Below are 15,165 nucleotides of genomic sequence, written 5' to 3' on the forward strand. Positions count from 1 at the left end.
TCCCTGAACCCCAGAAGGACCAGGACATGTGACATTCTCTGTCTTTCAGGAACTTAGCATCCAGATGGCACAGTGAGATGAATACAAGTGAAACAAAATTTAACTAAGTCAAAATACATGAATATATTTATAACTTTTCACATATTTTAAACATGAAGCCATAGTTCACTGTGACAATGAATTTGCCAGTGGAGTTGGTGGAAGGTAGAGATCATTCTGCTGAAGCATTGGAGAAACTTCATGGAAGGGAGAGAGTTAAAATGGGCCTGGAAGGAAGGTACGGACGAGGGAAGATGCTGGGCTTTCTAGGTAAGGGAAGAACATTAGCAAAGACAGGAATGTTAGAGGAGTGGGATAGTGATTGGGGGAAAAAAAAAAACTTTTAGGGAATTCCTGGGTAGGGTTTATGGCTATGTTGTAGAGATCAAGCTTGAGAACAGCACAGGAACCCACTTATACGATGTCTGAGGTGCCAGATTTGATTTTCATGACCTGTTGAGGTGACTGGAATTTCTTATGGTGAGGAAATGCCATGGTCAGGATCAGAGCTGTGCTGGGGGGAGCCATCATGCAGTGCAAAGCAGGTGGATGGTTTAGAGCGTGGGTGGGGGCAGACACCAGGGATTCCTGCTCCAGGGAGGAGATCAACTCTCTGAGCTGGGAGGTGCTCTTGTTGCTTCTACAGTGAGGTACTGTCTCTACCTGACCTTCACCCGGGCCTGTTCTGCTCTCAGAACAGTGGTCACAGTGTGCACACATATTTGTCCAGGTTCTCAGTCTTTCCAAGGGCAGACAATGGGTAGCATAACTCTGTTGGGATTCTTGAAAGGGTTAGTGGGAAAGAGTGAATGTGTGAGTGTGTGTATGTGTGTATGAATATCTGCATATGGGGAGGAGCATAGAAACATTTCATCATTATAAAGGTAATTGCAGAATATTAGAAAAAATAGGAAAGTATAAAGAAAAAAATGACTCATGATCATGCTGCACAGGAATAACTACTGTTAAACATGCAGTGAGTTTTTCTTTCCAGTTCTTTTGTGCATATATATGGGCATGAGATAGAAACCATTTTTAACAAATTTGCGATTACGCCTCATATGTTTTCAGCCTGCTTTTCCTGCACTGCTTCCACATATGATTATTTTTCACATTTCATAAAACTATTTGAATTCATACTTAATAGCTGCATAATATTCCATTGAGTGGATTTAGCCTACTTTAATTATTCTATCAGATATTTGAGTTGTTTCCAATGCTTTATTGTTATAAATAACACTGAGATGAACACACAGGTGCATAAGCCTTTTATTGGGTCCCTGATGGTTTCCTTGGACAGAGTCCTAGAAGAGAAATTATAGGGTCAAAATTATGAATATTTATGAGTCCTGTTCCCTCCTGACACATTGCTTTTCAGAACAGTCATGCCAGTTTATATGTGCATCAGCACTGCCTGCCTGCTTCACTCCTCTGCCTTTGCCGTGGTCACCAGCATCCCCCGCATTGCTAGATTCAGTGGTCAGTTCCCCAGATTTCATCCTACTGAACTGTCAGCTACATTTGACAAAGGTGAACAACTCTCTTTTCAGATATACTTTCTTCCCTTGGTTTCAAGGTGTTGAGGACACAACACACTCTGGGTTCTCCTCTTTCACACACTCCATTTCTGGCCCCTCCGTATCTCTTTGACTCTTCCGAAGCATGCTAGAACCCAGTTCTCAGGCTCTTTTGTATCTTTATCATGTCTCCCTGGTGTCCAGATTCATATTTTTAAATGCTGTTCAAACACTGATGTCTCCTAAATTCTTATCTGCAGGCCAGCTCCATCTCCTGAAAATAAGCCTTGTATATCTACTGTCCCTTTGGATGGCTATTAAGCATCCAAAACCTAGCCTTTTCAAAATCATACTCCTTATTTCTACAGCCTGCAATCTACTCCTCCCATGAGCTTTCCTGTCTCATAAAGGCCAGTTCTGTTTTCCCACTTATTCAGACCAAAAATCTGCCTGATCATTTGAGTTATTTCTGATTTTTGATCATGATAAGCAACACAGAGATGAACATACAGGTATACAAGTATAAAGCTCTCTAATGCACTCTTCGGTTTCTCTTACTCCCCACAGCTCATCTGTAAGAGGACTTTTCCTTTATACCCACAGACGGACCACGTCTCAGTAACTGAGCTGGCCCTGTGTTGACAGACTCTCCCACTTGGATTCAGTGCCTCCTCCTGGTCTCTCGGATTCTGTCCTTGCTGTTCCCTGCCTCTCACAATGCTCTATTCAGCCATGGTCAAAGGATCAAAACACAAGCCGTAGGCTCCAGTGCCTAGCTGGAAGCCCACCGATGCTTTCCACATCACTGGGATAAAGCCAGGGTGCTTGTATCACTTACTGCCCCCCACGTTCAGCACTCTGCCGCCTTTGTTCTGTTCTAGCTCTCTGGACTCCTACATCCTTTCTGAATTGTCACCTTCTCGGTGAGGCTTTTCCTGACCCTGCTCTTCACGCTTCAGACCCCCACCCCCCTACTTCAGCACTTCCTGTCTCCTTTCCTGATTTATTTTACTCTAAAGTACTCATTACCATCTGATAAGCTATATATTTTACTTATTTATTTACTTATTTTCTGTTCTCCCCTCACTTGGATGCAAGCTTTCTGATGGCAGGGTTTTCATTTGGTTTGATTACTGCTCTTATCCTGGACCTTATAGTAGAGCCTGGCATAAAGACTCTGGAAATAATGGTTGAATGAATAGTGTTTATGTCCGATTAGTTTTCAAGTTTTCTCAAACCATTGTTTCATCTCATTTCATATCTAATTTCGTGTTTTAAATTGTGGTAAAATACACATACCACATAGTTTAACATAACTGTTTTAAAATGTGCATTTCAGAATTGTTAAGCACATCCACATTGCTGTGCGGTCAGTCTCCAGAGCGCTTTCTATCTGTAAAACTATGCCCATTAAACAACTCCTAATTTTCTGTTTCCCCCCAGCTCCTGGCTGTAATTTTTTTACTTTCTCTCTTTATAAATTTGACTAGTGTAATTACTTTAGTGGAAATCATATAGTATTTGTCTTTTTATGACTGGTTTATTCTATTTAACATAATGTCTTTAAGTGTAATCCACATTGTAGCATGTGCCAGAATCCCCTTCCTACTTAAGACTGAATAATATTCCAATATAGGTATATACTGCTGCTGCTAAGTCGCTTCAGTCGTGTCCGACTCTGTGTGACCCCATAGGCGGCAGCCCACTAGGCTCCGCTGTTGCTGGGATCCTCCAGGCAAGAACACTGGAGTGGGTTGCCATTTCCTTCTCCAATGCATGAAAGTGAAAAGTGAAAGTGAAGTCACTCAGTTGTGTCCAACTGTAAGTGATCCCATGGACTGCAGCCTACCAGGCTCCTCCGTCCATGGAATTTTCCAGGCAAGGGTACTGGAGTGGGGTGCCATTGCCTTCTCCAAGGTATATACTACATTTTGTTTATTCTTCCATCAGTAGACACGGGTTGCTTCCACATTTTGGCTGTGGTTAATAATAACAATATGAACATGGGTGTGCAAATATCTCTCCAAGATCTTGCCTTCAGTTCTTTAGGCTATATATCCAGAAGGAAAAGGCTGGATCATGTGTAATTCCATTTTTTATTTTTTGAGGAACTATGATACTGTTTTCCAGAGCAGTTATACCATTTTAAATTCCCATCAACAATGCACAAGGGTTCCAATTTCCTTAAATCCTCATCAAAAATATATTTTGTATTTTTGGGGGGAAAATGTTTATTGAAGTCCTTTGCTCATTTTTTAGTTGAGTTATTTTTTATTGTTGTTGATTTTGTTATTTTTATATATTTTTTCCTGATTGAACTCAATGATTGTTGCTTTACTGGAGGTGCTTGAGTTAATTTCTGAAGGATAAGTACAAATATACTTAATATAATGGGTAGGGCTGAAAAGGTGGGGAGTCTAATCCTGGCAAAGAGAATGGCATGTATAAATGGTAATGAGTGAAAGGGACATGCACATAAGCATAAATATGCATTGATGTTCTATCTGAAGACTGTATATGTAGTTTACATATTTTCCGCTAAATAGGATATATATAATATACACATGCATATGTGTGTGTGTATATATACACACACACATATATATACATACATACACTTATAAATGCACAAACTTGGTAACAAGTCTTCTCAGTAGCAGCACTATTGACATTTTGGCCTAGGTAATTATTGGTTGTCCAGTGTTGTCCTGTGCGTTTTAATTATTTAGCAGCATACCTGGCCTCTACCCACTAAATGCCAGTTACTCTCTTCCCTACCCCGCAGTTTTAACAATTAAAACGTCTCCAGGGATGGGAAATGGATGAAATAAGCGAAGGGGATCAGAGGTACAAAGTTCCAGCTATAAAATGATAAGTTATGGAGGAGGTGAAGTGCACATGAGGATCGTTGTCAGTAATATTCTAATAACTTTGTATGGTAACAGGTTGGTATCTGGTCTTACTGACGCAATTTCAGAATGTATAAAAATATACCATGTTCTACACTTGAAACTAATATAATATTGTATGTTAATTTTGATTTACATGAAAAAAATGTTTCCATGCATTGTTGAATATCCCCTGGGGGCAACCCCTTTTCCTGCCAGCTATAACCTCTGCTATAAGGGGAAATGTTAGAGAGGTAAATAGACAGAGGGTGGTGGGGGTGGATACTGGTAGTATATTGTTATGTTGTGATTAAGAGCCTTATCTGTAACAGGCTCTATTTGTGTGTAAACCAATATTCAACAACATATTGATTATGTCAGTAGGTTTAGGGGGTCAGCCTAAAGAATGTCTCTTATACTCTTTGTGAGCTTGTATTGATATTATTGTTATTTCTTACTGAGCTCCTGAGAGTCTCCCATTAGGACTCAATTATACAGTAAATTATAGCATTTCTCCTTTTCTATTCAGAGGAAGTCTGCTTACTCCTATTCAGAGACTGTTTTCAAAGCATTGAACTACAATTTGTTTCCTTTGCATTTCTGGAAACTCTGGCAGAGTGAGAGGCTGAGAAACCTATAGCTTTCATCCCATTTTGTAGACCATACACAGGAGGAAGAGAGTATGGCAACTGAATAAAGTGAACATATTCATTAATTTTATAATTTGAGTGCTTTAAGACTTACCCAGCAGCAGGAAGGTACGCATTCTAGAAAGATTTCTGGGGAGAATTTTATCATTTCCAGTACTGATTTTGATTGACTTAGACACAAACAAGCTTTATAGGCTTTTGAAAATCTAAGTTAGTGAAGCAAAATCTCTGCCTGATTCATGACTTCCACCTGTGTCCCTTGTAATTTGCAACCCAGCATTAAAATTAGGACCACCATTATTCAACTTTACCAGGAATTTCCTACTAAAAGATAAAAGGACCATATGTATATTGATAAACTCTAAAGCTTGTTCATCTCTAATCTGAGGTACAACCCATGTACAGGGAATAATCCAATTCAAAGAGATAGGTTGTATGAGGTTCTTACTCCTAAGGAATGTTTAGTTATGTTCTTACCCCTAAGGTATGTTTACTTCCTTCATGGGCCAGAGCCTCCCACTGAGGAGACGAGAGTGGTCATTCAAAGTGCAATTGTGTTTACTGAGTTGACAATTACTTACTGATTGTTCATTTTGGTGGTGTTTTATATTTGCTAATAGAGTATGCTTTTCTTAAAATGTTGCCAGGAATATAAAATGCATGTAAAATAAGTGTAAAATGTAGTTTTGTTTCCCCCCCATCCTTTCACATTTTTAAAAAAAAATTGTGATGATGCACAATGTGAGATTTATCCTCTTATCAAACTCTTCCAATTGTGCATTGCAGTATTGTTAACTCCAGGTACGATGCTGTTCAGCAGATCTCTAGAACTTGGTTATCTGGCAGGCCTAAAACTTGATGCTCATTGAACAGCATTTCCCCTATACCTATACCCCCACCACCCATCCCTTAGGTTTTTATCAACAAAATTCTGGAACGAGGGGTGTCGTGACAGAGCAAATAATACCTAAATCTCCAACCTGTTTGGCATTACTTCTGCCTTTGCTGCTGCTGCTGCTAAGTCGCTTCAGTCATGTCCGACTCTGTGCGACCCCATAGACGGCAGCCCACCAGGCTCCCCCGTCCCTGGGATTCTCCAGGCGAGAATACTGGAGTGGGTTGCCATTTCCTTCTCCAATGTATGAAAGTGAAAAGTGAAAGTGAAGTTGCTTAGCCATGTCTGACTCTTCGCTACCCCATGGACTGCAGCCTACCAGGCTCCTCTGCCATGTGATTTTCCAGGCAAGAGTACTGGAGTGGGGTGCCATTGCCTTCTCCGACTTCTGCCTTTAGTTATGTTCTTATTCTGGGTAATTTATAGATAAACATTTATGTTTATTTAGCAGTTGTGGCCCTATGCTAAACTCTTTAATCATTATTTCATTTAATCCTTTCAATACCATGGTGAGTTAAACATGATTATTATCAGTATTTTTCTTAGATGAGCTAACTGATTGGAAAAACTGGGTAATATCCTCACTTTTACACATAAAGTAGCAGACTGGAGATGTGAACCCAGGACAGCTGCCCCAGAGCCTATAGCATTGATAACTCTGTTCATGTTTTAAAGACCCCCTTCTCTTCCAGCATATGTGTATAACCAATACATATCTTGTATCAGGACAAGCTGGAAAAAGAATCGAAGCCAAACTGGAGCAAAAGCCAAACAAAACAAAACAAAACAAAAATCTCTAGTGGGAGCTCTTTCCTGCTCATTCTATCAAAATCATATAAATACAGAATTCACAGATGTCTGAACCTGTATTGCCATAGGCTTTCTACATATACACCTACAATTATGGGTTCAAAGGCAAGGTTTGTAAATTTCTTTGTAGGATGAAACTCTCATAACTATGCCAAGAGTCACATGCCTATATCACAAATTTAGTCCACAGAGGATATTTAATGTGAGTATAATGTTTTTGGTAACAATCTCATTTTAAACATTTGAAGGAAATGTGTGCACTCTCTATGTTGACAAAGTACTTACTGCTTCTTGTCTTGCTTTATCTGCTTTGCTCACTTAGTTTACCTGCTTTGTCCTTGTAGGCTTTTCTTTACCTTTGAAATCCCTGCTTCCCAGTAACAGTTTGGGTGGACGTGGAGTGATTTTCATTATATATGTAGGTATAGAAGTTGTTATGTAGAGTCATACAAAATATACATATTTTACTCTGAGGCTTAACTTCTACTGAGGCTTTGCTTTCTGATTCCATTTATGTTAATATTATGGTTCCTTCTTTTTCTTTTTTTTCACTTTTTCTTTTTCAAGCACTAACATTCTATTGTCCCTTTGGATTCCTATTCATTTAATTCTTCATGTCCTCTTGACCAAAGTTGAATGAGTCAGAGGAGGAAAGGGGCTTTCCTGAAACTGCTTTTTTTGTGTGTAGATTTCTTGTTGTTGTTGTTTAGTTATGAAGTTATGTGCAACTCTTTTGTGACCCCATGGACTGTAGCCCTCCAGGTTTCTCTGTCCATGGGATTTCCCAGGCAAGAATACTGGAGTAGGTTGCCATTCTCTTCTCCAGGGTATCTTCCTGACCCAAGAATTGAACCCACGTCTTTTTCATTGCAGGCGGATTCTTTACCAGTGAACCAGTTTCTTAAAGATGCTTTAAAAAAGACTAAAAAGCTGCTTCTCTGACTTCCCCTTGTCCCTTGGTAAAGATGACAAAGTGCTTTTCCGGGTGTAGCAAAGTATTAGCATTAGTATGTGCGTATGTGACTCAAGGTGGTGACATTTGAGTCTGTTAGAGAGGGTAATAGGCAAGTTACTTTCCTCCTCTGAGCCTGTTTCCTTACCTGTAAAACACAAATAATGACCCATCACATAATTTGTTTGAGGTTTCGATAAAATATCCTGCAAAGTACCCAGCGTAGGTCAGAAATCTAAAACATATAGGTTTCTACATCCCTCCTTCCATTCTTCTCAGACACTAGATTTAATATAGACACTGCCAGTGATATCAAAGTATATAAAAGGATTTCAGAGAAAGATTGCAATAAAAATGTACTCTTGCCAAAAAGGGTCCCCTAAAACCAGCTCACAATGTCAGTGCACCTTATATATAATTGCTTTTCTGTACATATGTATGCATAAATGTGCCACAGAGGTGTACGTGTAAGCATATGTGTGTACACATACATGTAACGTTTGTGTTGTGCAGATTAATGTGCTTTGTGTATGCAAGTATGGAGTGTGTGTACAGGAAGAAACAGGGCTAGAGGAAGAGAGTACATTGCACTAGATATTTGATGGTAACCCTTATTGTAACTCATGGTATATAAAATAAAGTTCATTTATGATGTTGGTCTTATCTTCTAATTAAAATCATGGGCATGAAACTTCTTTATACCTGCATAAAAGAAGCAGTTTAATTTCTCTGCACCAGGGGAGAAATGATTTCATTGCCTGTTATGTAGCCTATCAGTACTTGGTGAGAAGTGAGGGAGAGTAGTTAGGAAAGCCTCATTCTTTCCCAGTATATTTGTCCTCACAGTCTTCAAGGAGTGTGGATGCATCCTCTGAGGTTTCTTCAAGGTCAGCAGGGGTGCTTTTTCCAGTAGTCCTTACCCTTCACAGTGCCAAGGGAGGAGACAGCTATTCTGTCTACGAATCTAAGAGCTTTCGTCCTAGATTATTCACACATGAATTAAAAAAAGAAAAAAGAAACTAGACTGCCTGTACTGCATCTATTTCTCAAAAATTTGCTGATAACTAGTAATAACTTATTTCAATGAAGCCAAGGCAAGTATTTGAGAAAAAGAAAGTAAGCTTGTCTTGGAAGTTATATAGGAACAAAAAAGGAAAATGGCTATGAATCTTAGCAGTTAAAGGCATTGAATTTGTGTAAAGCTTACTTTATAATACTGATATATACTATTGGTAAAATTTTAAAACTCTACTCTTCAAGAGTTTCATTTTAGAAGCATAAGGAAATGTTTCTTTGACTTTACTTGGTACTTTGGACCCCACGGTACATACTGTGTGTAGCTGTAACCCTAACAGCTAGTGGCAGTACAGCCCAAGACAGGACGAATTACGAGAGGAAATAAACTCATTTGCTCATTAAGTCACTTAACAAACATTAGGAACTCAAGGAAGTTGGGTTGAGCTGGATGATAAAGGTCAAAAGAGCTGTGCTAATGATGGAGCGAAACAAACACAAGGGGCAGGTTATGTCAACCCATTTGAAGAATTTTAGGGTGTAGGAAAATCAAAGATAAGTCACTGAATGGTTTTAGATTATTCTGGCCACAGTATACAAAGGGAATTGGAGGAATACTGGTTGAATCTGTGAGATGGACTAGGGGTATCTTACAGGAATCCAATACAGAAATGGTCACATTTCAGACTAACAGAACCACAATGGGCAGGGAGAGAATGGATCTGATTTTAGAGTTAATTAGTAGGTAAAACATGCGGAGCTTAGAGACTAATTAATTATAGGAGGTGAATGAGAAAGCAGAGTTAGGGATGAACCCCGGGCATTTGGCTTCACATGGGTGGCTGGTGGAAACCCTCACTGAACCAGGAAACACTAGGGGTGGGGACAGGGGCTTGGATGAGGTATCCTGGGACATGCTGAGTTTTAGGTCTTGTGGGATATTCAAACTGAAGAAAGTGCCAGAACACTTAGTGTTCAAGTCTGAAACTGAGAGGAGACCTTAGATTAACTTGTAATTTATGAAGTGTAGCCAGAAAAGTGGTAACAAAAAAATAAATAAAAATGAGAGTGGAAGAGGTCACTGAGGAACAATGTGTCTAGTGAAAAGAGAAGGTCAAAACTGAGGGTTGAGCAATGGTTATACTATAAGGATAATCACAGAAAGTTAAGTAATCAAAAGAGGTAGAAAGGAAAACCAAGATAAGTATGGTGTTACAGAAGCCCCTGGAATAAAATGCTTCCAGAAGGATGGAGTTGTCAGTGGCCACAAAGACTGCAAAGGGTTTAACTAAGGGAAAGATAGGTCTGAGTGTCTACTGGATTTAAATACTGAAATGTCACTCACACATTTAGTGAGACCAATGCCACTGAGGTCCTATGAATAGAAGACTTTTGACTCCTGAGAGGTTGATAGTAACCATAGCTATCACTTGTCATGAATATGCATTATGCCAAGCATTCAAAGCCAGTTCTGGTATCATCAGACTCAGTTATTGTTGAGGAAACCGAGGCCTCTAGAAGTTAAGTAATGCTCCAAGGTGACAGTATACAGAGAAGTGTTGAGACCTGGACTTGCTGTCTCAGATGTCTGTTCACTACACCACTCTGTGCATTCGGCTTGGGAAGGACAGACTTTCTTGAGCATCAGTATTTGTCAAAAATGGCCTTCAGGGATATGTGCTTTGGAAAACAACTAGAGCAAAGGGATCATGAAACCACCTAAATCAATTAAATCTCTAAAACTGTTCAGAAGGAACAAAACAGTGGGATCTTTTTCATGACTTAAAAGCAAGAGAGTGATGGAGAGTGATGTGGAGAATTGACAGAGGGAAGACGAAAAGACAGAGGTGTGATGATCCCAAGGTCAAGGGACAGAGGACCATAAGAATAAACTTCCAATATGTACAAGTATAAATATCAAAAATGAAAGTATTTAGAAGATGGACATCAGAAAAATGAAGCCTCATTTGTATGCAGACCTAACCTTGCACAGTATTTTAGCTCAATTCACCAATAAAGGACTGAATCAGGAAAAAAAAATACCAGTATTTCATCTAGAGACCCAGATGCCCTTTTCTGTGCTGTGATATATAAGTAGAAATGACTTTATATTTATGCTTTAATTTCTTGTATTTATTCTCTGCTACTGACTCTGTCTATATTTTCTTCTCTTTCCTTTCTTTAGATCATGCTTCTTAGTGATCCTGAGATAGAGAGCAGCATATTGATCAGCTCAGATGAAGGGGCAACCTATCAGAAATACCGGCTCACCTTCTACATCCAGAGTCTGCTCTTTCACCCCAAGCAGGAGGACTGGGTACTGGCCTACAGTTTGGATCAAAAGGTGAACACATTCTGTTTTCATTCACATCCTGTCACCCAGGTACCACCCGTGAAAAGCACTTGCCTATTTACTCAGTCCATATACACGAGGGTATTCAATGACATTGCATTGTTCCAACTACATTGATTGTGTCTGCAGCATCTAACTTTCCTTTCTGGTCTTTAATATCAAAATATGCAGGTGGGTATATTTCATTAATGACTATGCCATTTGTCATTTCACAGGTTTAAGATGGTTTTTTGTGTGATTTTACTCATTTAACCTTTAAAACAAACCCTGTGCTATAAATGGGAAATGTATATTCAAAATAATTTTATGGAGACTGAAGTAAGCAAAGGTGCAGAAAAGCCAAGGTACTTGTTCCAAACCACTCACCTGGTAGCTAGAGGAGTCAGAACTTGGAAGCTTATTGTCAGACTTCAAGTCTAGGCATATTCTATCACACCATGCTGCCTTGAATTGGAATATGCCATTGTTCTCAGTTTAGCAAAGGGAGGAAAGCCTCAAACATGTCCATCTCATTGTTTTCTAAAAGTACATTCAAGATAGAGTACCTCAATGAGTCCTCCCCTTTGAGCTTCAGATCCATACCTATATCCAGCTGTGTACTTGACTTGTCTACTATATGTCTCAGAAGCCTTTCAATTCAACATATTCCAAAGATGAACTCTTGATCTTCCCACATCTAAGCTGGTTCTCTTCCAGTATTCCCTAATTGTATTCATTCAGGTGCAAAAGTCAGAAACCTAGGAGGTAGCCCTGATAGTTCTCACAGTATGTGTTCATCCTGTAACTTGAACTATGTATTTCCCAAATGTAGATCTTTTGATTTCATGCCTTTGCTTAAATTCCTTCTGCATCTTCTCTTTGCTCACAGATTAGTCCAAAGTCCTCAGTAGGCTGCAATAGCACCCGCTTGGTCTGGTCCCTCCTTCTGTCTTCTAACTCACTGTTAGTACTTCAGTGACCATCTTCAGTCCCTCCCCACAGCTGTCTCCCTTGCTCTCTTTCCTGGGCCTGGGATCTTCCATACAGTAAACCTCTTCACTATCAGATCTCAGACATCACTTCCGCAGGACATCGTCCCTAAGCTCCCTGACAAAGTTAAATCCCCCTTGATGTTCTTTCTTACAAGGCTATGCACACTTCCCTTCAGAGTACCTGTCATGGTTGAGATTTTCCTGTTGATTGATGTGCACTTGGCATCATTTGCATTTCTCTCTAGATTGCAAGTTCCAGGACAGCAGGGTTGTGTCTACTTTTACTCACTGTTGTAGCACCAGTCTCTAGGACGGTGCCTGCCATTTAATAATGATCAGTAAATATTTGCTATATTTGAAAGTTTGGACTTCCATGGGCGCTCAGACAGTAAAGAATCAGCCTGCAATGCGGGAGACCTGGGTTCGATCCCTGGGTTGGGAAGAGCCTTGGAGGAGGGCATGGCAACCCACTCCAGTATTCTTGCCTGGAGAATCCCCTATGGACAGAGGAGCCTGGAGAGCTACAGTCCATGGGATCGCAAAGAATCAGACACAACTGAGCTACTAAGCACAGCACAAATATTTGTTAAGCAAATGAATTAGTGGATGGATGCATTGCTATGGTAATGAGCCCTTTATAGTTGATCAATTTATATCTATGAGAAGAGAATTTAGATTGTTCTTTGTATTTCCTGCTTTTTCCAGAACCTTAGTACAGTGTGTGATGGCAAACTATTATGTCACAATGTTGTGGAATCAATCAGTGAAAGGGGATGGATGCTTACAAGTACTGTCCTACATAGAGTTGTCTACAGAATAATGTTTAAAATAGCTTCTTGTCTCTGTTCTCTCAAGTCCTGAAACAGTTGCTCCTCACTATATGTTTGAATCTGTAATTTGTAAATGTGAGTGTGTGTGTATGAGGTGTCAGCACCTTTAAACAATAGTTTCAACATAACCTTTATATCTCTCATTAATAGAGCCTCAAGGTGGGCATCAGGTGCTAAATGCAGTCCCCTAAGGACACCCGCATGACATTTGCAGAGCAAAAACCATTGCAAATACATTTCTTTCATGGCATCAGGTGGATATTGTATGAAAGACTTAGCCAAATGTCAGATAGTCTCTGTTTAAATGCTTAGTATAGCCAGGAATTTTGAATATGTGTTGAAAAAAATAAATCATTTAGATGTTACTAAATGGCTGTATGATAATTTATTTAGATGAAACTCAGAAGTCTTAAACCATGTTTTTATTTATGCAGAGACAAGCTAGGTTAGACCAGCTAGGCAGCAGACATCTCATGCCAAGAGGTTGATAAACCAAATGCAATATAGAAGTATTCCTTTTCTCCAGCTCCACAGCACTGAGAACATCTACAGCGTTGCTCGTGAAGTCCCTTACAGATAGAATGCATTCAAGATAGTTTCTGACTCGATGGTTGCTTTTTCACCTGGTGAAAATCTTTGCAAATGTGGCAGTGGGCACTGATGGATTTTCCTAACCACACTGAACATTTCTGGATGCATTCTTCCTTAAGTTCTCTTTCTTGTTGACATCTTTTGTGTGAAGTGGCTGAATGTTCTTTAGGCCCATAAAGTTTCTAACTGGTGCCCTGACACTCTTAAATAAATGGTGTGAGAAGGCTGATGATGCCCCCGGCAACATTTGTCGAGATGCCATAAAACATCATCCAGGCATTCAGGTTACAGCAGAGTTTTTCTTTATTTGGGGGTAATTTATTGGTTTAGAGTCAAGGAGAGGGATGCTTTGGAGCAGCAAATGAAGATGCAAGGGTAGCCGAGACTGATATACAGATGTCTCGTTTCGGACTGCAGCCTTCTCTGACATGCATGCATTGAGGCGCGGGCCTCTTCCAAAGAGAATGAAAAGTGCTTGTATTAAGGTAACTGCAGCATCAAAGGGAGATGTTTGTGGTGAGGAGAGAATCGATGTTTCCATTTTTGTGCCTTTGATGAAATGCACTAGCAATTTCTTTGGAATCTGTAAGGCTATCTCTTTACCTTGTATGTATTACAAAAGACCTAATTGAATGATATTTTAAAAGGACAATATCCAATTGCTCTACCTTCCAAATTGCTACCCCAAAGCTGCAGGAAACTTGCCAGGAGCTCTCACTCAATAAAGGCACTGCTGGAGAATTAAGGAAATACCTTCTGGATAGAACAAAATTCTGTCTAGAAATTGAGAGTGCACATAATCTTGTGTTCATTGAGATATTGGCTGGCAGCTTGTGAATCCCCTGGGAAACTTGGCTACCTTGTGCTGGTCAGGGCCAGGTTGGTGGTGAAAGAGAGCCAAGCCTTCCAACTTCCAAAGCGATGAAAGGGCGTGGAGGTAGGGCAAATGCACCTTGCACTTGACCCTGTGGGAGGATCATGCCTCTCCAATTCTGATGCGTCCCAGTCTCACAGAGTCTTTCTGTGTCCTTCCTCAGTGCGATGTGGGCCTTTGATCAAGTCCTGTTCTGGCTATACTGTGGGTCCTATTACCTCCTATGCCAGCTCCCCTCTGCCTTACAGATCCTCCTGCCATCTTGCATTTTAACATTAACTGACTCAGTAAAGATGAAATTCTTTCTTGTGTACAAGAATCTTGGAGATGTTTTTATAAGAATCTTGGTGGTTTTAAAAAAAGCACAGCAGAAATAATGTTATGGTTGACCAAATTGGAAATAATAGAAGAAAAGCTACTCCTCTCCTCTCAGAACCAAAGCTCTAGAACATCTTAGGGCAGCTGCGTATTTACCAGTTGTTTAGAAGGCAGGATTCTCTTTTGCCTCCATCAGACTGTTTCCTTGCTAACGACTGAAACAACTCACTTTGTGATATTTTGAATTAGCTGGAGGGCTCAATAATCTTACTGAAACCGAGAAGTTTTGAAAAGATTTTGGGATCGGTTTTGAGGACATTGCAGTCCTTTAAAAAGTTAGGTGTTATTCTCATAGTTACAGAAAGCTGATGTTTAAAACCAATCCCTCATATTGACAAGGAACTCTATAGTTTTTCGAATGGGCACATGCTCATGTATTCACAGATGCATGCAACGTGGACAC

The 15,165-nt window shown here is 39.9% G+C and overlaps 1 protein-coding gene across 1 annotated transcript in view; it reads left to right on the forward strand.

Moving 5' to 3' along the window:
- Positions 1-15,165, forward strand: part of SORCS3 (sortilin related VPS10 domain containing receptor 3) — a 979,390-nt gene that overhangs the window by 661,598 nt on the left and 302,627 nt on the right. The window contains exon 4 of the mRNA NM_001205986.3: positions 10,951-11,109. Within this exon, the coding sequence (NP_001192915.3) occupies positions 10,951-11,109 (159 nt within the window). The remainder of the gene's footprint in view (positions 1-10,950; positions 11,110-15,165) is intronic.

This window comes from Bos taurus, chromosome 26, assembly GCF_002263795.3.
Source record: "Bos taurus isolate L1 Dominette 01449 registration number 42190680 breed Hereford chromosome 26, ARS-UCD2.0, whole genome shotgun sequence".
Lineage (NCBI taxonomy): Eukaryota > Metazoa > Chordata > Mammalia > Artiodactyla > Bovidae > Bos > Bos taurus.